The sequence below is a fragment of the Centropristis striata genome, chromosome 18 (assembly GCF_030273125.1).
Source record: "Centropristis striata isolate RG_2023a ecotype Rhode Island chromosome 18, C.striata_1.0, whole genome shotgun sequence".
NCBI classification, from domain to species: Eukaryota; Metazoa; Chordata; class Actinopteri; order Perciformes; family Serranidae; genus Centropristis; species Centropristis striata.
In genome coordinates, this window is record NC_081534.1 from 15,886,232 (window position 1) to 15,912,716 (window position 26,485).

The following is a 26,485-nucleotide window of genomic DNA, read 5'->3' on the forward strand; positions in this document are numbered from 1 at the left end:
TTTTAGCAGGTGCAAGTGATGTCGATCAGCCAAGCCACAGCACCTCCATCTAACTCTTTTTATGCCTAATGCAAAACAACCTGCAACTGCTTGACAACATTACCCATGTGTTTAAAAAAGCAATTATTACATTTGGGGGGACATGATGATCTCCTGCTGCCAGTAGCAGGCACTCATTTTGGCAATACTGCTGTGAGCCATTAATAGTGTCTGGTTGTCACAAAATTCCATGGCACACCTGGACTTGTCTCATGGCACACTGTAGACTGTATAGAAACCTATATGTACAAATATGGGAGAGTTTGCTCAAGGGCACTTCAGCTAGATATATATGTTGGTTTTTTTTAAAGATATTTTTTGGGCATTTTGTAGCTTTATTGACAGTAGAGATATTGAGAGTGAAAGGGGGAGACAGAGGGGAAGACATGCGGGAAAGGGCTCCGAGCCGGATTCGAACCCGGGCTGCCCGCTCACGAGGACTGGGCCTCTGTGGTATGCGCTGTATCAGGTGTGCCACCGGGAACGCCCCTGATATATATGTCTTTAAAAACTTGGAGCCATGGGAAGGTGTGGTGTTCAGTTTCTTCAAAAACTCAAGAAAGGAGTACAAATATTTTGTGTGTATATTTATATATATATATATATATATATACTCCTTTCTCCTTTCTCACTGCATCTAAACCTTATTCTGGTTATGGTATTTGGGTTATCTCTTGGTTTTTAAATACATAGTCACTTTTCAAAGACATATGAGCAATATATATATATATATATATATATATATATATATATATATATATATATATATATACATTTTGAGATGAGAAATTCTTGGAGTTCTGTGTAAATGGGAAGGGGGAAAAATGATCTAATATATGTTGTATATATATTATTAATAATAATAATAATAATAATAATAATAAAAATAATAATAATAATAAACAATACTACTACTACAACTTCAACTGATTTTTAAATAATTATATATGTATATTGCATATAATTAATTCAGAAAAATAAGAGCAGGATTGAAAAATAATAATAAAAAACTTTCTCCTTTTAAATATGTTGCAATGGAACAATTTACAATATATGTTATAACATGATGCTCTGGTTTCAGAAAAACCATTAAAGCCATGATTAATTGCCATGTGTGGTAGTAATCTGTGATTGAGAGAGCTGCTGCTGGTTTTTTGGTGTTTTAGTTTCTGGAAACAGAGACAGAGTGAGAGCTCTTCCCTCGTGTCTCCCCTCTGTGATGCCGTGCAGGCACGCGGATCTCTCTCTTTTCATTGATTGTTGTGGCTTCTTGTCATCCGGAGAAAGTTCGTCTCACAGTCAGTGCGTTTTATTCAGCTGTAATATCAAACCAGTATGGCAGAGTCTCAGGAGGACAAGCTGTACAAAGCGGAATATGCCAAAAGCGGCCGTGCATCGTGCAAGAAATGCAAAGAAAACATAGCGAAAGACTCCCTGAGGATGGCCATCATGGTGCAGGTAACGCAGCGAAGCCTGGAGAAACTGCTCTGTTAGCGAGCTGAACGTTACTACCAGTGTGAGCTTTTGTAAATTAGCAGGTTTATTCTAACATTATAGGGCAATTTAAGAGCTGACGGGGGAATATAAATATGTAGTTATAGTGTGGTTTCACTTGTGCGTGCTTAGGCCCCTCGTTAGCATTTAAATGGCTGACATTGTCTATTGAATCTTGTTCACAAAGAGCCGCTGAGCCTCTCTTAGCATCCTGCTGTTCATGAAAGTAACATTCACTGGTACGATTATATGTAGCTTCAGGTTGTGTTTAATACTAAAACTTCCCAAGCAATTTGCCGAGTGAGCGTCTACCTCAGAGGCCAAAATCTCAACAGCATCATTAATACAATGTGAAGTGTGGCTCTCTGCCCCACAGAGAGTTAATTCACTAAAGAGGATAAAATCCTTCTCATGTGGAGCAGTCGCTTGTCTTTTTACTCTAAAGACCAGTGAAGTCAGCAGAGTGTCAGCTCTTTATTGCTTATTAAATGTATGGTCTTATTTCAATAAACCATTTAATTTAAAAAAGCTAATTAAAACTGTTTACATTGCCCTGATAAGATATCTGTTTGTTTTGAGAATATTTACCTTCTCCCTGGTTGCAGCAGTTTATTGGGTCATGCTCACACAAGTACCCAGCCCACTTATAAGATGCCAAAAATAGCACTGCTTTGGTGAAACATTTGTGGAGGAGAGGAGCCCATAACTTCTAGCATAAAAAATTACATTGCAAACAAATCATTTTTTATCCTGTCCTAAACTATACAAATAAGATTGGCAACTAAACCTTCCATTCCCTGAAATTTCTTTCCAAAAAGCGACCACCCGAATACCAGACTAGTTATACTATAGTCTAGCCAGTTTATGATTATTTTGGTTTTTATACGAGAAAATACATTTGCATTTTAAGATGATCTTGCCTTTACATCAATGAAATAAATCTTTAGTCGATTAATATCCATATTACTTGGTTGACTAATTGATTAGTATATTAAATTGATAGATCTGTAAAACTTGAGTTAATTCACAAAAAAATCATGCAAAAGCACCACCAAATTTTGTGTTTTTTAAAGATGTTCTCATAGGTTTCTGAGAAGTCATTTAGCATGAGAAAAACATATAAAGGAGTAAATATACTGAACAAATTTTAGTCCACTAAGACCAAAACAACCAATTAGTTGACTAATCGACTAATAGTTGACAGCCCTAGTTTTAATATAATATATTATATAATATATTGCTGTCAGGGTCACAAATATCGCACCGTTATCTCTTTAATTAGATTATAAGAAAAATAATTTACCTCACAAGTCTAGGACTGTCCATGAAAAAAATAATTAAAGATTAACTAATAAACTAATTAAGACTAATTTGACTAATTAGACTAATCAAGACTAATTAAAGATCTGTCTTGTGAGCTGCTGTTAGGACACACAACAGGATCATCTCACATTTATGTCTCATCACTGGTTCACTGTAATCATATTACTGAGTTTTCTTTTTGTCCAACAGTCACCCATGTTCGATGGGAAGGTCCCCCACTGGCACCACTTCTCCTGCTTCTGGCAGCGAGCAGCAGCTCAGTCCACAGCTGATATTGCGGGGTACTCTGACCTCCGCTGGGACGACCAGGAGAAGGTCAAGAAGGCTATTGAAACTGGCGGAGCAGCAGGAGGTTAGTACTCGACTTTTAGCATTGCACTTATATCTTTAATGGATTGTTTGAATATTAGATTTCCACACACAACATGAAGAAACCGTACAGTCCTAGTGTGGCTTTATGGAGATGATTTAGTCTCATCTCAGGTCTGGTTCGTTATTGGAGCAGCTGACTTCATCTTCTCTGTTCAGGTTAATTGGCAAACAAAGCTAATTACATTTATATGTAGAGGGACTGTGTACTTTTATCCAAATGGCTTAGATAATGTTGTTCTGTCAAACAGGTATCTGGGACACCATAAATCACGACAGTGCAGCAGTAACTCATAGCATGCAGTGAAAAATGAGAAAAACACAGGCTCATAAAATAAAATAAATATCTGTATGTTGAAGGATATCACATTAATTTGACATGTACAGGTGCATCTCAATAAATTAGAATATCATGTCAATTTTCAGTAGTTAAAGTCAAATAGCCCCAACTAAGTATTGAGTGCATATAGATGGACATACTTTTCAAAGGCCAACATTTTCATATTAAACATACGTTTTAAAATTGGTCTTTTGTAATATTAATTTTTCTTGAGACACTGAATTTCAGGTCTTCATTAAATGTGAGCCATAATCATTATAATTAGAGGAAATTAATTAAATTAGGACATGAAATGTTTCATATTGTGTGTAATGGATCTATATAATGTGTTATTTTCACTTTTTTTAATTGAATTACTGACATAAATAAACTTTTCTACGATATTCTAATTTATCGAGATGCTCCTGTATATGCTTCCTCGTCACCACACCTGATGTTTTGACTAGGTGTGCATTAACTGGCGGTGTTTAAATCATAATTATTATTATATAGGTTTTGTAAAAATGGATATCTCCAATTACAATCAATTAAACTGATGTTAGGTTAAAACTTGTTTAATTTTCCTACATCATATATTTTATTGTTACACGCTAGGGGAAATGAATCAAACATGTTGGTTTATTCATTTTAAAAATGTTTTTTTAATCTGTTTTGGTAAATCATCTCTTCAAGTAAAACTTGATTTCTCCTGGTTTGCTTGAAATTTAAGGAGGAAAAGGGGACCAGAAGGGTGGAGCTAAAGGAGAGAAGACACTGAATGACTTTGCGGTTGAATATGCCAAATCAAACCGCAGCACATGCAAAGGCTGTGATCAGAAAATAGAAAAGGTAAGCAGCCGCTTTTAAACAGGAAAACTGTTTGTGCTATGTCAGTTCATGTAATATGACATTTATATTACATATCATGTAAGTTCGATCACATGGGATTGTTCTGTTGTGTTTCTGAGTCTGTGCTCCTCTCCTTCAGGATCAGATTCGCGTATCCAAGAAAACCGTGGACCCGGAGAAGCCCCAGCTGGGTCTGATCGACCGCTGGTACCACACTGCATGTTTCGTGAGCCGCAGGGAGGAGCTGGTCTTCAAGTCTGAATACAACGCCGCCCAGCTGAAGGGTTTCAACGCACTACGGGCAGAAGACAAGGAGGAGCTTAAGAAGAGGCTCCCTGCTGTCAAAACTGAAGGGTGAGTCAAAGAAACGTTCTTTTGTGCAGGTTGTGACGTAAAACTTCTTTCACACATTCACTGCAACCCTCCTCATTGTCCGGAGTTCATATTAGAAATGATCTATACAGTGTTCAGTGTGACCTCAGTTCTCGTGTCCCCTCTCAATCATCACCACTGGCTGCGTTAGAAGCCTCTCGGTCTCCCACCGTCCTGCAGCACATGAAAATCGTCTTGAAGGTGTCCCTGAAAGCCGTCATGGTGTACGCGTACAGGAAGGGGTTGACGGCAGAGTTGGCATGCGACAGGATGATTGCGGCGAGCAGCAGCTCCAGCGGCACAGGGCAGCGAGGGCAGAGCAGCAGGAAGCAGTTAATGATGTGTAGCGGGATCCAGCAGATGGTGAAGAGGAAGAGAACCAGAAAGAGCGACGTGGCGGTCTTCATCTCTCGCCGCATGCTGGCCGCAGCTCTCATCTGTCCCTCTCCTCTGCCACTCTGCTCACACACGATGCGCCTCACCTGCCGCTTCACCGTGGCAAATATCTGAGCGTAGATGAGAAACATGATCACTAGGGGTGTCAGCACGCAGGCGAAGAAGTTGAAATAGACCATGTAAGTCATGTCCACCACGAAGACAAAGAAACAGTAGCCTGAATCGGGGGGAGTCTTGTGCCAGCCCATCAGAGGCACGAGCCCGATGAGAAAGGCGAGCAGCCACGTGGTCAGGATCACTAACACGGCGTTGCGAGGCGTCATCAGGACCTGGTAGCGTAAGGGCATGAATATGGCCACGTATCGCTCCACAGCCACAGCCAGCAAGCTAAAGATGGAGCTCTGGGTGAACATTATTAAAACACTCAGCATGAGCAGACACAGGTAGAGGTTGTGACGCGGTAAACCGACATCAGTCAGGATGGCGCAGGGAATGGCGATCGCGCCCACACAGATGTCAGCGACCGCGAGCGAGACCAGGAAGTAGTTGGTGACGGTGCGCAACTTGCGGTTGATGCCCACGGCGGCGCAGACCAGCACATTGCCGATTGTGGAGAGAAAGGCGATGACGAGCTCAGCCGCCATGTATGCCACATTAGGGGAAATCACCAGGGCAGCAGGGGGAGGAACGGAGGAGGAGGTGTTGGAGGAGGAAGGAAGTGAGGAGTTCAGGAAAGGCTGCAGGGAAGGAGAAGACGGATGGGATGAGTTTCTAGTTTGGTGGAAAGTGTAGAGGTTGAACAGTGTAGTTGTGCTCTCCATGATTGTTCCTAAAGAAAGATATAAGATTAAAGTTAGAAGTCAAGCTTAAAGGGATAGTTAAAACGTATTGAAGTGGGGTTGCATGAGGTACTTATCCATAGTCGGTGTACTACCTACAGTAGATGTCGGTCTGCATGCCCCAAGTTTGGAGAAGCAGCAGGAGAACCGACACGGAAGTTATGCAATGTACTGTATTTTAGCCACATGAAAAACCCTAATCTAAAGAGGTCGATATCACTTTAAGTACATGCTATATTTAGAATATTTTCACAGCTTTACCTTGCCATAAGTTATGCCTTTCTAGCATAGAACAGCTTCAGTTAAAAAACTGAACTTAAACATGAACAAGTCAATGTCTGGTGGCAATGTAAAGCTATAAAAAAATACTAAATAGGGTACACTTGAACTGAAATGGATTTTTTAATGTTTTGCCACAGCCCCATACCCACTCACTGCAATTGTTAGCTTCCATGCCACTCCTCCTGCATGCCTCTCTAAACTGGGGGCATACTGACCACCATCTGCTGTAGGTAATACACTGACTGAATAAGAATCTTGCACAACCCCACTTTTTAAAAAAAATTTCAAACTTGCCCTTTAAACATCTCAGTGGGGTGATGAAATACAAGAAAGCAGTAAAATTACTCACCAATCTGCTGTAAGATTCTTTTTAAAATGAGTGTTATTACTCAAGAAGCTAAGGACTCTGTGCTTGTTATAAGAGAGCAGCCATCCAGATACACATGTCCTCACATTAAGGGGAGCACATGCACACCTCTGTCTAATCAAATCTAGAGGAAGCTATTTTATAGAATTCCCTTTTCCCCTCTTGATGTCAGCAGCTGTCTGATGAGGGATGTTTGTCTTGTTTTTTGTACTCTAAAGGATCAGACACGGAGACTGACTGCTGGTCATTAGCTGATACGTGTGTGCTGGTGTGTGTTTGGTCTTCTCTGGAGGCTAATGAATATTTCTTGTCAGGGCAGGGTGGAGGAAATCAGCATTGACACCTGGGATCGTAGAGACATGTACCTGCTTGTGTGTGTGTATGTTCATTAACTGATGGGGGCCCTAATGAATTTGCCTAATGAATAAAGGTGTCTGACTCTGGCTTGTTTGTTCAGATCTGGGTTTTTTTCCAGTATCCCTATTGGCCTCATTTAGGAAGTTAATTTGGATGTTTTCATCGTCTTTTTGCCCATGCTGAATTGTGACAACAAAAGTTTGGAAGTTTGGAACTATTTAAAAACTTCTGTTTGCTCTTACAGGAAGCGTAAAGCCGATGAGGTGGATGGAGCATCAAAGAAACAGAAGAAGGAGGAAGAGGATGAGAAGAAGAAGCTGGAGGAGCAGTTGAAGGTACATTTAAAATGTAATTTCCTATTTTGGATTAAAACTTCATATTCTGTTTGGTTTTTAACACGTTTCTCTGTATCTGCAGAACCAAAGTCAGCTGATTTGGGGAATCAAAGACAAACTGAGGAAGTTTTGTTCAACCAACGACATGAAGGAGCTGCTGATTGCAAACGGACAGGAGGTTCCCTCGGGGGAGTCCAATGTAAGATAGCCTCTTCCTATTTAACTCACTGTATGTTAAATTGAATGGCACTAAAATAAATCCATGGTGTTGATGTTGCAGTTCCCAGTTAGCATGTACTGTATGTGTTGGTTGATTGACAGGTGGTGGACTGCCTGGCCGACGGCATGGCTTTTGGTGCTCTGGAGGCCTGTAAGGAGTGCAAAGGCCAGCTGGTGTTCAAGGGCGACGCTTATTACTGTTCAGGGGACATCTCAGCCTGGACAAAGTGTGTGTTCAAAACCACAACACCTGTACGCAAAGACTGGGTCGTCCCCAAGGTAGGTCATCTAATTTCAGAGCTCCTATTGGTTCTATACAGGGTGGTAATTCCCATGCTAAATCACCACCTGTGGCCTAGAGCAGTATTGGAAATGTAGGTGTTACCATTAGAGGTGGGAATCAGCAGAGGCCCCACGATACGATTTTATCCCGATACTTGAGTCACGATACGATATTATTGCGATTTTAACAGTTTTGCCATATATGGTGAGTATTGTGATACAATATATTGTGATTTAACTGTTTAACTGTATTTTGTGTCCACAAAATTAAAACGGGAATTAAAAACAAGAGAAAATTCTCAGTCTATTCCACTTCAGTCTTTTTATTTCTCCACAATGAGAGTCAAACCCACAGACTGACCAACAAAGTTTTCAGTCGAACTGAACTGAACTGATATCAAACATGTATGGATAACAACAATTGCAGCATTTTCTCAAAATTCCCTCAACTTTAAGCTTCATGACTCGACGAATTTTTTTAAATGAAAAAAAACGAACTTTGCAGCGTTAATTTGGCAATTTCCCGACACGATAACCTGACACACATGGTGCCTATAGATTCCTTAGATCTTAGAAAAATGATTAGACCTTTTTAAATAATTTCCATTTTACTGCCTGGTACAACTAAAGGTACATTTGTTTGGACAAATATAATGATAATAATAATAACAATTTTATCATTTATTTGTCCAAACAAATGTACCTTTAGTTGTACCAGGCATTAAAATGAACAAGAAACTGAAGAAAACAAGGCTGGGCTAATAATTATACTGATAAAGATACTGGTATCATCCATGACTGTATGATACCAGTATCGTTGGAACGCTAAATATCGATACTTGGCAGCCATGAATTGATATTATACTGCCATGCAAAATATTGCGATACTATGCTGTATCAATTTTTCCCCCAACCTCTAGTTACCATCCCTACATAGATCAAGGAAATGCCACATATTTCTGTTATTATTCACTATTTGGAATATTCTGGTTTTATCGTTTTAGGAATTCCACGAAGTTCCCTTCCTGAAAAAATTCAAGTTCAAGCGACAGGACAGGTGTTACCCGAAGGAAGCTCCCACCCAAACCCTCGCCGCATCCAACTCTAAACCCTTGGCGAGTGCGTCCAGTGCCCCGACTGAGCGACTGCCAGAGGGAGCACCTGCAGGTTTGTAAACACCAGGGCTACAAACTCTGGTACTATTCAAGGTGGATTTTTAGAGGGAATTTGAAAAGAAATGTATGTGAATTTACTATGTCATATGCAAATAGAAACAAGCCTTTTGCTATATTTTAATCCGGGTTTTTTTAATCATTGTGTGATATCTGTGTTTGTGTCCCACAGACAAACCTCTCACTGGTATGAAACTGTTGACTGTCGGCAAGCTGACCAAGAACAAGGATGATCTGAAGGTTGCCGTGGAGGAGCTGGGCGGGAAGATTACCGGCACAGCCAATAAGGCCTCTCTCTGCCTGAGCACCAAAAGTGAGTAACCAGTCAAAAAAATGTGAAATACCCATGTGTCGGCCAGCGACTGCCATAAATGTAACATTTGCACCTTTTTTAACTTTCTGTCTTCATAAAACGTTTTTCCTCCTCGCGTTTTCACAGAGGAGGTGGAGAAGATGAGTAAGAAAATGGAGGAGGCGAGGGACGCTGGTGTGCGCGTGGTCTCCGAGGATTTCCTCACAGACATCAAGTCGTCGGGTAAAGCCATGCAGGAACTCATCGCCCTGCACGCCATCTCACCCTGGGGCGCAGAGGTCAAAGTCGAGGCTCCAGCTCCGTCTGCGGCCTCCAAATCTGGAACGCTGCCAGCCAAAAGCACGGGGAGGGTGAAGGAGGAGGAAGGTAAAGGACATACAATGCATGTGCTTGCAGTTGAAAGAAAAAGCATGTGAACCCTTTGAAACTACCTTGTGTTCTGCATTAATTTGTCACAAAATGTGAGCTGATCTGCATCTAAGTCCCAAGTTTAGACAAACACAACGTGCTTAACCTAATACCATGCAATTAATTATAATATTCCATGTTTTTATTGAACATATCCATTAAACATTCATCGTGCTGGTGGAAAAACAAGTGAACCCTTCATTTAATAACTGGTCGAACCTCCTTTGGCAGTAATAACCTCAACCAAACACTTCTGATAGCTGCTAATCAGTCCTGCACAACGTTCAGGAGGAATTTTGGACCATTCTTGCTTTCAGAACTGCTTCAGCTCAGCCATATGGATAGGATGTCTGGTGTGAACGGCTCTCTTGAGATCATTCCACAGCATCTCTGTTGGATTGAGGTCTGGACCACTCAAAAAAAAAAAAAAAGAGGGTCCCCCTTTTAAAGTCAGTCTGTAGTAGATGTACTTTGATGTTTCGGGTCATTGTCCTGCTTCATCAGCCAACTTCTACTGAGCTTCAGCTGGCAGACAGCCATTCTGACATTAACCTGTAGGATACCTTGATGAAATTGGGAATTCATTTTCCCCTCAATGATGGCAAGTGCTCCAGGCCCTGAGGCAACAAAACAGCCCCAAGTCATGATGCTCCCTCCATCATACTTCACTTTTGGGATGATGTTGGAATGTTGGACTCAGGTCACATTTTATGACAAATTCATGCAGAAAAAAAGGTAATTTCAAAGGGTTCACATACTTTTTCTTGCAACTGTATAATGCTTATCTAAATGTTAGGTCATGTTTTTTCGGGTGGATTCATCTAGACGGCAGTTATAGCATTGAACTAATTGGTGTATATGTTTATTTGGAATCCATTACACAATTACAGGTGGAAGCAAATCCAAAAAGATGAAACTGACAGTCAAAGGAGGAGCAGCTGTGGATCCAGATTCAGGTAGTCATGAGCACCCTGTATTGAAACATTTTCTCTCCCTTTTTTTGTCTTCTGCCCTTGACTGATGATTTTGATTATTATTTTTTTGAAGGTCTGGAGAATAGCGCCCATGTCCTGGAGCAGAGCGGGAAGATGTACAGTGCTACATTGGGTCTCGTGGACATTGTCAGAGGAACTAACTCCTACTATAAACTGCAGCTGCTGGAAGACGATGTACAGAAACGGTCAGTGTTGCTGCAGGAAAATTATTTCACTTCCTTTTTTGGCAGTGCAGGGGTTATTTTAGGGTACATTCAGGTCACGTGATGGGGCATTAGACAAAATCTTGAACCGTCCAAACCCATACATTTTACTTTAAGGGGTGTTTTAGCTTGCTGGTGCAATGCAATCACGCAGTACTGTGTTTGTTTCCCCCATTATTCCAAAAATCGTCAGAATAAATCATTCTAACTCTACTCTTCCTTTTCTACTCCTCTCTTTCATGTTCATGCAGGTATTGGGTGTTCAGGTCATGGGGCAGAGTGGGTACCACCATTGGAGGCAACAAGCTGGACAAGTTTCACGACAAAAACTCTGCCCTGGACAACTTCCTGGGTGTCTACAAAGAGAAGACAGGCAACGAGTGGAGCTGCTCCAACTTCACCAAATATCCCAACAAGTTCTACCCCCTGGAGATCGACTATGGCCAGGTACACACACACACACACACACACACACACACACACACACACACTACAAAAAAGATATCGGATGGAATGTTTCTGCAACTCACTGGGTTTTGTTTTTCTCTGTGGTATTCATGTTTCCTGACAGGATGAGGAAGCAGTGAAGAGACTGACAGCCACCGCAGGCACCAAGTCCAAGCTGGCCAAACCCGTCCAGGAGCTGATCAAGATGATCTTTGACGTAGAGAGCATGAAGAAGGCCATGGTGGAGTTTGAGGTACAACAATACAAATCCCTTTAAAAAGATTGAGTTTTTATGGAGTCCCATTTCTGCCATTTGAAAGAAAACACAAGATGAAAACATAGCCTTTTGATCAGACTTATCTCAAAATAATTACTTACTCAAATTAACTTTGTCAAAATATATTAAGAAGTCATTGGTTTTTTTTACACTGTAAAATCTCAATAGAGTATCTTTTTTTTGTTGCAAAGAAAACACATTGTGGATTTAGCTTTATAATTTGCACACCAGTTATTATAGTGCAATGCCAGTGTTGTATGATTATTTTTTGTGTCCCACATGTGCATAGCTTAAATCCCCTCTCCTTTCTTCAGATTGACCTCCAGAAGATGCCGCTCGGAAAGCTGAGTAAGAGGCAGATCCAGAGTGCCTACGCTCTCCTCACTGAAGTACAGCAGGTCAGCAACCAGCAGCCCTCCAGAAGGGTTGTCTCACTATTCTCCTCTCCTCTGACGTTACTCTTTGTAGTACTATGTGGTGCACTGCAGTCCACTTCAACACATTCAGTGCCCTTTTCCTGCTTCCCTTTTTATTATGTTTGACTCCATGGTAGGGCTGGGCGATTTGTACCAAAAGTCATATCCCAATATATTTAGACTGAATATCGATACACGATATACATCCGGATATTTTTATTGCAAAGTGAGAGCAAATGTTCAAAGTCACAGCTAAATATGAAATGTCACAAGTAGTTTTATTAAAACTGTTTAATTAAGTGAACATGCATACTGTATAACAACAGGAGTACCTTTAAAAAAAAATCAAAGCTCGATAAAGTGCACATTTAAATAAAAAAATATCATAAATAAAACTAGCCTATGAAATAAAATAGACCAATATTTGTCTGTTCCAGCCCCTCTCCTCTCTGTGCATGGAAGAGGAGGGGCGGGGGCGCAGGAACGCGGGGAGCAGTGCAGAGAGGTCAGCAGCTTGCCTGGAGCGAGGATCACAATGCAAATTTGAACTATATCGATATATGCGATATTGTCTAATTCCATATCACATTTAAAAATATATTGATATATTTTTTATAGAGATATATCGCCCAACCCTACTCCGTCGTTCTTCTGTGCCTGTGGTTGGACCTGTAGCACACATTCTCTGCTGACCATGCAATCTTTTTATTAATAATATTGATTTTATTGGTGATTTTGCTTTATCATAGGCTGTGTCAGATTGCGTGTCTGAGGCCCAGATCCTGGATCTGTCCAATCGCTTCTACACCCTGATACCTCACGACTTTGGCATGAAGAAACCCCCGCTGCTCAGCAGTCTGGACTACATTCAAGTAAGAACACAAACGCAGTATCCCACTGTACAGTTCTTTCTTGATGTATAAAAGGATGGAACATATACAGATCTCATTTATCACTGTTCAGGCTAAAGTTCAGATGTTGGACAACCTGCTGGACATTGAAGTGGCGTACAGCCTGCTGAGAGGAGGAGCCCAGGACAATGAGAGTGATCCCATCGACATCAACTACGAGAAACTCAAAACCAAGATTGAGGTGAAGAGTTTAACTCTTTCATTTTCATGGCTGATGTGCAAGATTTTCCTTCATTTATCTCTAAGCTCACTGTTTCGTGGTCATTGTATAAAGAGATTATGTATGGAAAGATTGCAGTATAATGTATATCTGTTTTTTCACAGGTTGTTGACAAGGTTACAGACGAGGCTAAGATCATTATTGACTATGTTAAGAACACTCACGCTGCTACACACAACACTTACACACTGGAAGTGCAAGAGGTAAGTCGTTTTTAACTGTTTCAACACTTTATGTAAATATTATATTGCAAATGAATAGCTTATAGAAATCTTTGTTTCAGTTACTTTTTCTATTACAAACTCTATGTTAATTCTCCTAGTTGACTTGTCCAGCATGACTTACCATCTCGCTGTGTTTCCTGACTTTTTTTTCCATCTTCTAGATCTTCAAAATTGTTCGAGAGGGAGAGCGTCAACGCTACCGTCCCTTCGAGGAGCTACACAATCGCCAGCTACTGTGGCACGGTTCTCGCACCACCAACTACGCTGGTATCATGTCTCAGGGTCTCCGTATCGCACCACCAGAGGCTCCAGTGGTGAGTTTTGCTTGTGGTTAGGCTGAGTTCAAGGGTATTAGGAAGCAGACACTGCTCCTCTGTTTGTTCTCATGCAGCAATGTAAAACTTTTGCTCTCTTTAATGCTTATATTCTGTCGTGTTTTTGCTTTATTTCCTCTAGACCGGTTACATGTTCGGCAAAGGTGTTTACTTTGCCGACATGGTGTCCAAGAGTGCAAACTACTGTCACACCTCACAGTCGGACCCTGTCGGCCTCCTACTGCTGGCTGAGGTTGCCCTTGGCAACATGTAAGTCCCAGTCTGAGTTCTTCAAAACAAAACAAAAGCCTAAATATCCACCTTTTCTTGTTCTTAAAAGGTGCGATGATCATTTAAATGAATCTTTTTTTTTTTTTAATGCAGGCATGAATTGAAGAAGGCGTCCCACATTACAAAACTACCTAAGGGCAAACACAGTGTTAAAGGTGAGAAAACTGTGTGTTCCCGGTGGCACACCTGGTAGAGCGCATACCATAGAGGCATTGTCCTCGTAAGCGGGCGGCCCGGGTTCGAATTCGGCTAGGAGCCCTTTCCCGCATGTCTTCCCCTCTGTATCCCCCTTCACTCTGTCTCTTTCAATAAAGCCCAAAAATGGCCAAAAAAATATCTTTAAAAAAAAAAAAAAAAGGTGAAAAAACTGTTATGGCATACACATTTTTGCTTAATAATGCGTTATTGAAATGATTTGCATAACTTGTTTTGTGTAACAATGACTTTTGGCAACTCAAGTGCCTGTTGTTAATAAAACATAGACGTTTGATTTGTGTTCTCCTTCACTTTCATCCATTAACTTTTTTTTTCTCTTGCAGGTTTGGGTAGAACGGCTCCTGATCCAGGTGCAACTGTCACTTTAGACGGCGTGCAAGTGCCTCTGGGAAAAGGAGCCCACACTAACATCGATGACACGAGTCTCCTGTACAACGAGTATCCTTTAACACTGACCACCTGGTGGAATAATTTCATAATCATTTTGTTAAATGACCCCACATTTTACCTGCTTTGCCATATAATTAATTATTTGATAGTCTGTAGAAAAGTACACAGTCACAAACCTAGGCAATACACACTGTTCTTGACATTAAATAAAGTGACTCAAATTGATTTGTATTAACTAATTTGTAAAGGCTGAGCTGTCACTGCTATGCTTTCAGTTGCCAAGGACAAAATGACATTTATTCTGAATTACGACCAATGTTGCCACTTTAGTTTCAAAATCGGGTTGGTCTTTAAATGAAAGTTGTCGGTATACGACGGAACACCGTGTAACACCATTAACACAGACTGCTGCAGCAACTCTAGGCGGTACCCAGTGGTGGAATGTAACTAAGTACATTTACTCAAGTACTGTACTTAAGTATAGTTTTGATGTACTTTTACTTTACTTGAGTATTTTTTAAATTTTATGTAACTTTATACTTCTATTCAACTTTATACTTGTAAGTCAAGATTTAATATAAAAACATCATCAATTTAAAGTGATTAGACAATTTTATAAATTAAACCTCATAACAGTATAAGTTGTTAAAAAAATTAAACCCTGCTTACATAAATGCACCAATACAAATAATCTTATCTATCTATCTATCTATCTATATCTATATATATATATATATATATATATATATATATATATATATATATATATATATATATATATATATATATATATACTGATACTTTAAGTACATTTTGGTTCTTTTCAATCTTGAGTACAGGACTTTTACTTGTAGTGGAGTACTTTCAGTGTGGTATTAATACTTTTACTTTTTTTAGATTGACTGAATGTTTAGTTTAAGACTGGACAAAAAACAAACAAATTCCCTCACAAAACGTTAGACTTAGGGTTGTTAATTCACCATTGGATCATATATTTCTATGCACCTCATGTCTGCGGTTTGTGTGAAATTCCCTCTTATCTCTTGTGTTTTGCACATATTATCTGTATAGTCTGTTTTCCTTAACCGCTGTTCCTCCAGGTACATTGTGTATGATGTGTCACAGATTAACATGAAGTATCTCCTGAAGATCAAGTTTAACTACCAGACGTCCCTGTGGTGAGAGGCTGAGACGAACCCTCGTCAGAAAACAAAGACCACTGTTGCCTCCAAACGCCCGGGCTTCATTCTCTGCAACAGAAGATGTTTGGCAAAGGAGTGATTCTATACCACGCTTTACAATGGTCAATGGAAATCTCTAGTCACTTTATTGCTTTTTCTTCAGGTTAACTAGCTGGTAGCCTTCCTTAGTAACACATTAGGTACTCAATTACCTCCTTCAGAGTTGCTCATAAGTTAGACACAGCTCAAAATAGTGGTGGAAGCATGGTGCATACTGCATAGAAAGATTTTGGTTTAGAAATGAACATCAGAATATGTTTGTAGTTTCCTGTCTCATGTGGTTATCTGGAATTTGAGAAGGACTTTATTTCTTCATTCTCTAATAAACATGTAGCTAATAAGGCTCAGTTCTGTAAGTTTAGATGGACTTTGAGTTGTGAACAACCCGATCTGCAGACACACATGCACTAGCCACTCAGATGAACATTTTGTCGACTGTCGGATTCAAAGAAACTGTACAAGGTTTGACGTGTATATATTTGTTTTGTTTGTCTCTTAAACTGTCTTCCTTGCCGATAAATAAAAAAATAAATAAGCAAACAATATGGTTCGTGTTAGCCCAAAATATTCTGTAAAAGAAACGACTGCCATGGTATGTGGTACACTTTTTCTTAGTGTTTTTCTCGCTTACCTCAAATACAATAAAACGTTGAAAGTTCTTAAAATGTCATGCCTGCATTTGTGAATCTTTCTTATTCTGCATGTTGAATCATGTCAAGTTTTTCGAAGTGATGAGATCATTATTTCCCTAAGGGATTTCTGTTTTATCTATCAGGCTCAAATAGTAAGTGCGCCAGGAGAGGGACTTCTTCAGCAGGATGATAGCTTTGGCTTGAATCTGGATCTTGTTTGACTTACAATCGTACAAAACCGCCCAGCCTGTAGACACAAATAGTATTAAATACTATAATTTCCTATTTGAAAGAGGCTGGTGTTTTTCATGAAAGGTGTTTTACACAGGATGTGGTACCCTGGTGATGTGTTTACCTGCAAAAATGACAACTTGCAACTGGAGGAAAATATTAAAACTCAAATAAAGCATTGGAATCCCTTTCTAAACAATGAGTGAAATGTGTGATAAAACTTAATCTGGGACCAACTGAAGCACTGTGTGAAACAATGGATGGATGCTGAGTGCCTATACTGACTTCCAATTTTGCATATGAAACCGTTTTTCCAAGCATTTCCCGCAACATTTTATACGAAAAGTTGGATTTATATTAAGTAAATATAAGTAAGTGTGTGCGTAATGATACAAATGGACTCTCGATCCATTAGTCTGATTTATTTTAGATTTTTTATTTCTCAAATCACCCTCCAGATAGCGTCCCGACCCAGAATGCATTTTGACAAGGTCTTTGAAAAAGCGGCGCGGCTAATTCAAGATGGCGGAGATGGACCAGCTGTTAGACGAGAGTGAGTAACAACACAAATTCAAGGAGTTTTGTATTGTAAACACGCAACCGCCCCGTCGTCATAAAACAAGTACTTCGTTATAAACAGACTCTGTTGTGTGTTTAATGTATGTCGTAAGTTTCGGGCAGGGTTCATAAAGCCAATTTTAGACGCAAACAGATACCGGTCTGTCCAAGTTAGCTAACGCTTGTTAGCACGAGATGCTAACCATAGCTAATGTTGGAGTTGGGCAACTTACTTTAGCTTTAGTAAACAAATAACGTTAGCTTAGCTACGAGCTAACGTCTGTTAGCTTTAGGTCGTAACCAGCAATAACAAAAGGATCACCACAGCGTGTCTATTACTAAAGTACACAGGCTAGCTGCTAGCTAACGATATCTGTTTTGCTGGATATAGTTTTTAGTCTTCATTATTTTTAACGACCGTTAGCGCTGGTTAACGTTAATTACATGGCAACGCGTTTTGGATCGTTCTGTCACTCGGTGAAGGCAAACTAGACCATTAACGTTGCTAAAAAAGAGGTGCAATAGTAATTTCAGTCGACGTGAACCGTAAGTAAATATTATCTCCGGGTCGTAACATAGTGTTAGCTTGTTTAGCTCATTTCGTTGATATGAGTTGTCCAGCTGATGTAAATGTCCGTGCTTGACAGCTGTAATTGGGGGTTAAGGCCTAACTGAGTGCGCTAGCCATATCTAACTGGAGTTACCCTACCCAGCTGCTGTCAATGTTTAAAGGACAGTCTCATAGACCATTTCTCTGATAGCTAAAATAAACGTATCATACTAACAAGAAACTAAAGAGCATTGCTTTTTATTATGAACGTGACATGTGTAGTATCCAATCCAGTCTAATCCACTTTATTTGTATAGCACAATTTTAGCAGACATAAGGTTTCTAAAGTGCTGCAAACAAACAATAAATAGATAACACAATACAAAAAGATGTAGAAAACAATAGAACAGTAAAATGCAATAAGATAAAATTAATTAAAAATAGGATAATAAAATAAATAAAATGTAAAATGTACTGCCCGTACAAAATAAAATATGCATGTATACAAATAAAAACAAAAAATCATAAAATCAACACTCTACGTGTTGTTAGGTTTTAAGAAGAGAATTAAAATAGATAGTGAGGAAATAGTAAAATATTTGCAGCATTTTATAGTTATTCCTATGTCATTAGTGTGTCACTGTATTGATGTAGCCCAATTTGTCCTCCATCTCAGGCTCCTCAGCAGAGGCACTCGTCAGTCTCAAAGGTATGTGGACTGTATCTTTATTTATCTTTCTGTACATTTGTTCTTGGCACTGTGTCTAAATATACTCCTGGAAGCTGGAGTCAGATTCCATGTATGCCTGAACATACATGGCCAGTGAAGATTATTTTTGATTGGATCTTGTCTGTCTGTGTGTTAGCTTACACACACCATAAGTTTTCTGAATCAAATTGTTATGACTTGCTATAACAGCAAGTTAAGCAGTGGCAAACTACACTAACCAACATTCTAGACTGATGCGGTCTGGGATACATAGGTCCTTTAATTTGCTGTCACAGCAATTTTGACCCCAAAAGATTAAAGTATTGTGTTAAGATTAATGACCTATTCCAGTTTCTAATGGAAACTTCCCCTCAGGGATGCAATATCCAACTTTTTAGTCCTGATACCAATGCCTAAACTTGAGGTACGGACTAATACTGATGAATAAGCTGTATGCCTCACTGTGTGAAAGGGAATTTTTTTTAATGTCAAAGGCAACATCCACTTAAACTTTGCTTTCCTAACCCTGACTCTGTAAATGTAACATATTATAACATATATATAATTAATGAAATCTTATTTATTATTAATCAAGTAATAAGTAATAATAATGAAATTAATTGATCTCCCCCATTATTATTAATACCCAATCTAGCTATTTGAGTCAGTGTCTATATCCAGCTCGGTATCTGTGCATCCCTTCTTCATTTACATCTTGTGGGATTTGAGAATAGTTTTTAGTCTGATATTTGATAATGAGTAGGTCTCACTGGGGATTTGCATCTGGTGTCAGTACACTATATTAAATAAATGTGTACTGACTTTTTCCCATTTTTTTTAAATAGAAGGTAGTTTGTCCAACACTCTGAATGAAAAGAACAGCTTCCCAAGAGCTCACAACACCAGGGGACGTCATTCCTCTCTCACAATGGACACGGTAAGAGAAACTGATGCATAACAGAAGCTTCTCTACTGCTTCCTCTTCTTTTATGAATGTCAAGCTAATAAATATGAAGAAATAATTGGCTGATATGATGCAATAAAGTACAAAACAAACACAAACATAGCTTTGCAGATTTCCATGCTGTGGAATCAACACAGCTAACTGTTGAAATAAAAATTGCATGAGAACATTACTAACTTCATCTCTTAAGAGTGGCCTCTTACATTAAAAATGTACAACACTAACAAGATTATACATACAGTATATTGTTTCAATGCCGATTTCCATGTATTTGAAAGTGATTGAATTAGATTCATGTAGATTCATGTAGATTCCCAGAAATAAAACAGGTGATACAAAAGATATAGGATTGTATTCTGAGATTACAACTTTTACGATTGTTTAGAAGAGGTACAGCATTCATTTATATGAATAGTTGAATGACAGTGTCTGTTACTCAGTTATTAAGGGGTTGGTTGAAATGGAAGTGATGATGTTGATTTTGATTATATAGTCAAATGCAGCTGATAAGATCCTCAATGGAGATGATTGAATAGTTGAATTTATCACCTCATTAAGTCTTCTCCCCTCATGTGAATTTGTTGATTTGAATGGGGGTATGCATTCCTCATGCAACTGGTCTGTACATCCAATGCAAATCTGTGTGGTAGTAGGAAGTTTTTCTAAAGGCCAGCAGGATGGTTTGGGACCCATCTGGAAACACATGTACCACAGTTTTAAGTGTGTGATGCAGAAAATACTGCGACCCAGAGCAACATATGTCCGTGTGTATGAGGTGAATATTTTCATCTCACCAGAGAATTCTTCGTGTCAGAATGGCATGCTGTGCTCTCTCTTAAATCTTATAGCAACACTCCCATACAAATGTTAAATAGCATTGTTTGCATAAGTGCACTTAAATAAACACTGAGTATGCAAGAAACATATTGCCTGTTGTGCATTTGCATGATTGCATTGATTAAACTATATTTTCTGAATCCAACTAACATGGTTCATTTTTCCGACTGCACATTAATCATCAGTTTCCCTAAGTTACACAAAATAATGCATACAAATATTTGCACCTGGAATAAAAAAGCTTTTATTCTTTTGAGCATTATTAACACTATTCATAAACTCCTGTCCACATTTGTCCTTCCAGCCCACACGGAGCTCAAAGAGGAGCCGTTTGTTTCGGGAGGAGGATGAGTCGCCCCAGCAGCGTCTCCCATCCAGATCCCCTCGGAGGAGTCAACGGGTCAGCACCACGCCACAGGTAAGAACTACAAACCCTGAAAGTGATTCATAGTGAGTAGGAGCCCTTTCCTACTCTCTCACTTGTTACTGAACCTACCTACATTTACATTACATTTACTATTGAATATATAGCCCTTGGCTTAAGCAATATGGTTATTTTAGCACACACTAGCGGAAAAAAGAGAGCCAAGAGTGGTTGGTGGTTCAATCCCTGACCCTGACAGCCTACATGTCAAAGTATCCTTGGGCAAGATACTGGCCCCCAAATGGCTCCCGATGCTGCGTTCATCGGTGTATGAATGAATTGAATGTGTGTGTGAACGGGTGAATGACCGCAGTCTGTGGTGTAAAGCGCTTTGGATAAAAGCGCTATATAAGTGCAGTCAATTTACCTTTTTTACATTCTTGATTCACTCATTCGTCACATTCCAGTTAGTGTCTGCATTTCTTTGTCATTGTTAATTTGTCTTCTAAGGTACGGAAAAAAGCATACAGAATGGAATCGTGTTTGTCTGTCAAACTATTTGTGGCTGAATCTTTAGTCCTTGAACAATTTTAACCAATCCACTTAAAAACAAAGGCAACAGCAATTCCTATCTCCCTGTGTTCTGTGATTTTATGCTCAGCAATCCTGTGGTTTGCTTGCAGTAAGCTTTCAATATGAAACAATAATGTAAGGTGTTTGATTATTATATTTATTATCTTTCAGAATACATATGTTCCGATATGTGGAATGACTGTCTCAATGTTTTTGTTTTTCAGAAATGTTCTAATGTGGTGACACCAGATAAGAAGGCATCCCAGAAAATAGGACTGAGGTTAAGAAACCTCCTGAAGCTGCCCAAAGCTCACAAATGGTGCATCTATGAGTGGTTCTATTCCAATATCGACAGGTAAAGTCCCATTTTGACCTTCAGAAGATGGCAATCAATTTTGATTAAGTGAATCTAGAGATGCTTTGGCAATGCTTTTGCCAATGCTTTTGATCATCTGTAATTACTTTACTTTTAATTTGCTTTGACAGGTCATCAGGGTGTTTGACAATGTTGTTTTAACTGTGTTGTGTCTTAATATTTTCTTTTCCAGACCTCTCTTTGAGGGTGACAATGAATTCTGCCTGTGTCTTAAGGAGTCTTTCCCCAACCTAAAAACAAGAAAGTTGACAAGGGTTGAGTGGGGAACAATCAGGAGACTGATGGGGAAGCCTCGACGGTATGCTGAAATCTTAAAGCTCTGTGTCTCCACACATCATTTTCATTCATCACGTTTGTTTTCATTTATGTCAGACAGTTCAAAGTATGTGAAACTGTTTTCTCTCTGTATTTTTATAACTCTGTTTCCTACAGCACTGTGCTTTGTTGTCCCATCCAGGTGTTCATCAGCATTCTTTGCAGAGGAGCGGACAGCACTCAGACAGAAAAGACAGAAAATGCGCCTGCTGCAGCAAAGAAAACTGTCTGACGTGTCAAACTGCAAAGATCTCCCAGATGAAATCCCTCTGCCACTCATCATAGGAACAAAAGTCACTGGTGAGATCGAACACACAAAACTGTCAGCAGTCACAACAGCCAGACAGCTCTGGTTAAATGTTAGGACAATATTATCATTGCAGTCAAATCACTTGCAAATCAACCCAATTTACATTTTCAGTATTTGCCTGATTCAAATCCATTTATTACTATTATCATTTATTATACCTGCTACTTAACTATAATTTTTTACTTATACCTGCAGCGCCTATTGTAATTGCTGCAAATCCTGTTCATACTGTATATTTCCCCTTTATTGCTCCATACATACCTGTTGTTTCTGTACTGTAGATACTCTGTACATTACTTTGCATTTTACTGCTTTTAACACTTCTGGTTCGCTGCTAAACTTCCTTTTACTGCCTTTTATTTCATTAGTGTCTATACTGTGTACAGGGACGATAAAGTTAGATCTAATCTAATTGTATTCCTGAGTTAATCACTCCTGAGTGCAGGAGTCTGAAACAAATCTTGTTATGACTATGTGATTGCTAAAGAGTAAGAGCTAAGCCCTAATCAACAGTGACTGCATATTTATCTGTAGATTGGATGATATGAAGATTCAGACCACAAATCACAAGTAAGGATATCCTACACTTCATCTGGAGAGTACTACCAGTAGAGTCAAATTCGGTTTTGTTTTTTCCCTTTTTTTTTCTGCAGCTCGACTCCGAGGTGTCCATGATGGGCTGTTCACAGGGCAGATCGATGCAGTGGACACCAGCGCTGCCACATATCGGGTTACCTTTGACCGCAGTGGTCTGGGAACACACACTGTGCCTGACTACGAAGTCCTGGTAAGAACTGTTAACATAACCGCTTACGGCTTACATCTTACATCTTACAGCTTACAGTTTACAAATTTGATTAGAGATTAGACATGTAACAAGTTTGTCAGTGTACTTTTTAAAAAATGCAATTATTATGCAGTGTCATTCGAAATGGTAAATCAAGAACATTTCCAAATGCAAAGTTGTACACTAGCTGTAAGAAAGGAATTTGTTAATACGTTCTTGAACATGAGGTGATGATTTTGTTTTCCAGAGTAATGAGCCCAATGAGACCATGCCCATTTCAGCCTTTGCCCAGAAACATCGGATAACGCGCTACATGCAGAACCTCATGACTCCGCCTAGAGGGCCTTACCCGTCCGCTACCACTCCAGTCCTCATGGTACCGTAAACCTACATCTAATGACAGATTTACATGCGTGTCATCACACTTGTCCAGTTGTACTGGGTACAAGTTTAAATCTGCTTTGGCTGCGAGTAACTTTTTCTCCTGCAACAGATTCTTGGGCAGGAAGTCAATAATTTTTGAATGATTTTGGTTACAATATCTTGGACAAGCAGGCTGTAAATGGATTTATGCACAAGTATATTTAGATGCTACTCATTGTTGGGATTTCTGTTTAAGGAAAGTTCTGGCATTATGACATTGGACCAGTCAGTTTAGTTTTGTAAATCTAATTTTGTGTTATCATTTGTGAATATTTGTTTAGCTTTAATTCTTGAGAAAATCAATACAAATAAACATACTGACAAGACAACAGTGTTTAAAGAGTGGGCATCATCCTGCAACATTGCTTGGTTCTTCTGAATCTCCAGTTTGCTTATGAAGATAAATTACTCCATTGTCCTTTTTTTTTCTTTTTTCTTTTTTTTACATAACAGGACAATGACCCTCTTATCAACCAGTCACCATGGAGGAACAAACTGCCCGGTGCTGAGGGTGACACTCTGGGAGGATTTCCTGTCAAGTTTCTTGTTCAAGTGGTAAATACTTCCTGTCTAATGAAATATTAAGATCTGACATCCTAACACTTTATAACACTTAACACTTTGTCCTGTTTTTATGCATGACTAGACAAGGCTGTCCAAGATCCTCATGATTAAGAAAGAGCACATCAAGCACTTGAAAGAAATGAATACAGAGGCAGAGAAACTGGTACAGTCATCATCATTTTTAAAAATATGTTTCAAAACCTAAGGAATGTTTTCAGAGATGAATACATGACGCCTGACTATAACTATGATTGTGTTTTTGTGTTCAGAAGTCATACTCGATGCCGATTGACCTCGACTTCCAGAAGCGATATGCTACCACTGTAATAGAACTTGAACAGCTCAATAAAGATCTCAACAAGGTGCTTCACGAAGTTCAGCAGTTCTGCTGTGAGGTAAGTTAATAGATGCACTTCAGTCGCTTCATTAACTGTTGCCCCTGAAGTTAAGTACAGGAAAGTATGCTTATCATGCCTCGTTCTGATATTTTTTTAGCAGCTCACTTCATAGTCAGTCTCAACTAATTTGGGAAAAAGACAGCCTTTTTTAAGATGTGAATCACCTCTGCCCATGCAGCTTGCTCCTGATCAGGGCATGGTTCCAGCAGACCATCCCACAGAGCTGAGGCGGCGTTGTGAAGACGAGGCCCAGCAGATGGTGCAGATGAGCAACTCACTGAAGGACGGACAGCAGAGTGCCCCAAACTCCAGTCTCACGCAACTCATCTCCCGCCTCACTGCTCTGCTGCTACAGATCAAGGTAAAGGATATTTAAACACTCTGTCTACTTTGATTTCTGCTCTTCTGAATGGATGTAACTTATGGTAATTTATGGAAGAGAGGATGGCACAAATTTGGCATGCGTTAAGAAGTCTGTTGTGAACTTTCTTTAACCGCTTTTCTGGGTACACGGAACAAAATTTAGATAATAGACCAATACTTTGATAAGCTAATACTCATTAATTAATTTTACCTGATTTCTTTCAGTGTCTGGCAGATGGAGGAGATCTGAATTCTTTTGAGTTTAAATCTCTAACAGACTCCCTGAATGACATCAAGGCATCAATCGATCCCTCCAACCTCAGGTAAAAAAAAAAAAAAAAAATTCTAATGACACCTCCTTGATTGCATAGCATGCTGTGGTGAATTGGATAGTTCAGTTTTCTATATGTGTCAATGGCACATGAGTCATTAAAGGGGAAATTCATGAGTTTTTGAATGTCCAATCAGTGTTGATGGTAAATGTAGTCAAGTGAAGCAATTAATAGATTTTGCAACTGCAAGCTCAGCTTTCTTGGTCAAAATGGCATGTGCTGAGGAATTTATTGCTTCGATCGACTACATTAACTATCAACACTGACAACACTTTTTTCCTATCCAAGTCACTGTACCACCAGGCATAGCTTACTCAGTCTACAGAATGTATCTTATACTTTTGTCTTTTCTGTTTCTAGTTGCTTCCAGAATAATGTGGAGATCCACGTGGCACACATCCAGAGCGGCCTTAGTCAACTGGGCAATCTGCATGCGTTTTCTGCCAACAATACCAACGCAGTCTGAGTACCCGCATCATCCACATCGTACACAGGTGCATGCACACGATGAGGTGCGGCCCGTTAATATAGAGATGGTGCTTTTACCTGAACTGGCACAAGACTGCAAACACAAAAACTCATGTGGATGTCGTGGACCACCACGGTACAATCTGAATATGGATGTCCCAGTGAAACAACTCAGTTCTGCTCAGACTCCTGAAGCTTTTGGCTGAACGGAGTGAGGATGTCATAAGTATTTTACCCACCCATTTTATTGTATGAAAATGTTGGTGCACCCAATTCAACACAAATCTGAAAGAGCCTTTAGCTATTGCCACAAATCCACATCACCAAACTCTCAATGGTTATTTAATCGGTTTCATGTGCCAAACATTGATTCTTTCAGTTTTTATAGTCCATATTTATTTATTTTTGGGTAGGTGTGTATGGTTATGAAACAATATTTTGCTATTTCTAAAGTTTCCCCCCCTGTAAGTGTTGTGTTCTGTTGCTCCACTGATGGTAAGCACAGGGAGGCTAAAGAATGTTTTATAAAAATTGTTTATTGTAGATAATTGTACAATATCTCTGATTATTAGGACTATTGTCAACATTTCTGCTGTGTATTCAGAAATGGCTTTTGTAATTTTGTGTGCACTGAAAAGAGATTTTAGTATTTTTATAAAAGGAGAACTCCGGGGTTTTGATGCCTTTTACGCCCTAAGATGATCTTAGCATTTCCATATTTGGCATGGCTGTTGCTGCAACCCCCACACTAAGCCCGACAAATTCAACAGTTTTTTCCTAGAGAATCTCCTTTTTCAGTTTTGTAAAGTTGTATATGAGAGTGCCTCAGGGCAATTGTATATAAATGTTTT

The 26,485-nt window shown here is 39.4% G+C and overlaps 3 protein-coding genes across 3 annotated transcripts; 2 read left to right on the forward strand and 1 right to left on the reverse strand.

Moving 5' to 3' along the window:
- Nucleotides 1-1,270: 1,270 nt before the first annotated feature.
- parp1 (poly (ADP-ribose) polymerase 1) lies at nucleotides 1,271-16,550 on the forward strand. The gene is made up of 23 exons (XM_059356316.1): nucleotides 1,271-1,497; nucleotides 3,046-3,208; nucleotides 4,275-4,393; nucleotides 4,533-4,747; nucleotides 7,251-7,341; nucleotides 7,424-7,540; nucleotides 7,663-7,839; nucleotides 8,847-9,009; nucleotides 9,187-9,327; nucleotides 9,454-9,693; nucleotides 10,626-10,691; nucleotides 10,783-10,915; nucleotides 11,185-11,380; nucleotides 11,505-11,633; nucleotides 11,972-12,055; nucleotides 12,823-12,945; nucleotides 13,037-13,165; nucleotides 13,309-13,407; nucleotides 13,590-13,742; nucleotides 13,885-14,012; nucleotides 14,127-14,188; nucleotides 14,573-14,687; nucleotides 15,740-16,550. The coding sequence occupies exons 1-23, from the start codon at nucleotides 1,375-1,377 to the stop codon at nucleotides 15,819-15,821; spliced, it is 3,048 nt and encodes a 1,015-aa protein (XP_059212299.1). The 5' UTR covers nucleotides 1,271-1,374; the 3' UTR covers nucleotides 15,822-16,550.
- LOC131990859 (adenosine receptor A1-like) lies at nucleotides 4,891-5,982 on the reverse strand. The gene has a single exon (XM_059356043.1). It carries the CDS (start codon nucleotides 5,980-5,982, stop codon nucleotides 4,891-4,893), a length of 1,092 nt encoding a protein of 363 aa, XP_059212026.1.
- Nucleotides 16,551-17,244: 694 nt separating the features above from the next.
- Nucleotides 17,245-26,441, forward strand: lin9 (lin-9 DREAM MuvB core complex component). The gene is made up of 15 exons (XM_059356317.1): nucleotides 17,245-17,296; nucleotides 18,528-18,560; nucleotides 19,406-19,497; nucleotides 20,666-20,779; nucleotides 21,523-21,653; nucleotides 21,847-21,972; nucleotides 22,132-22,289; nucleotides 22,953-23,086; nucleotides 23,334-23,462; nucleotides 23,963-24,064; nucleotides 24,156-24,236; nucleotides 24,343-24,468; nucleotides 24,650-24,832; nucleotides 25,060-25,157; nucleotides 25,527-26,441. Exons 1-15 carry the CDS (start codon nucleotides 17,266-17,268, stop codon nucleotides 25,630-25,632), a joined length of 1,644 nt encoding a protein of 547 aa, XP_059212300.1. The 5' UTR covers nucleotides 17,245-17,265; the 3' UTR covers nucleotides 25,633-26,441.
- The last annotated feature ends 44 nt before the right edge of the window (nucleotides 26,442-26,485 follow it).

Bases quoted from the DNA above. Each gene is read 5' to 3' on its own strand.
- lin9 (XM_059356317.1), top strand. From the start codon at position 17,266: ATGGCGGAGATGGACCAGCTGTTAGACGAGA. The intron at 24,237-24,342 runs GTACAGTCATCA...TTTTGTGTTCAG, and splicing joins ATACAGAGGCAGAGAAACTG to AAGTCATACTCGATGCCGAT. The intron at 24,469-24,649 runs GTAAGTTAATAG...CTGCCCATGCAG, and splicing joins TTCAGCAGTTCTGCTGTGAG to CTTGCTCCTGATCAGGGCAT.
- parp1 (XM_059356316.1), top strand. From the start codon at position 1,375: ATGGCAGAGTCTCAGGAGGACAAGCTGTACAAAGCGGAATATGCCAAA. The intron at 9,328-9,453 runs GTGAGTAACCAG...GCGTTTTCACAG, and splicing joins TCTCTGCCTGAGCACCAAAA to AGGAGGTGGAGAAGATGAGT. The intron at 14,189-14,572 runs GTGAGAAAACTG...TTTCTCTTGCAG, and splicing joins GGGCAAACACAGTGTTAAAG to GTTTGGGTAGAACGGCTCCT.
- LOC131990859 (XM_059356043.1), bottom strand. From the start codon at position 5,982: ATGGAGAGCACAACTACACTGTTCAACCTCTACACTTTCCACCAAACT.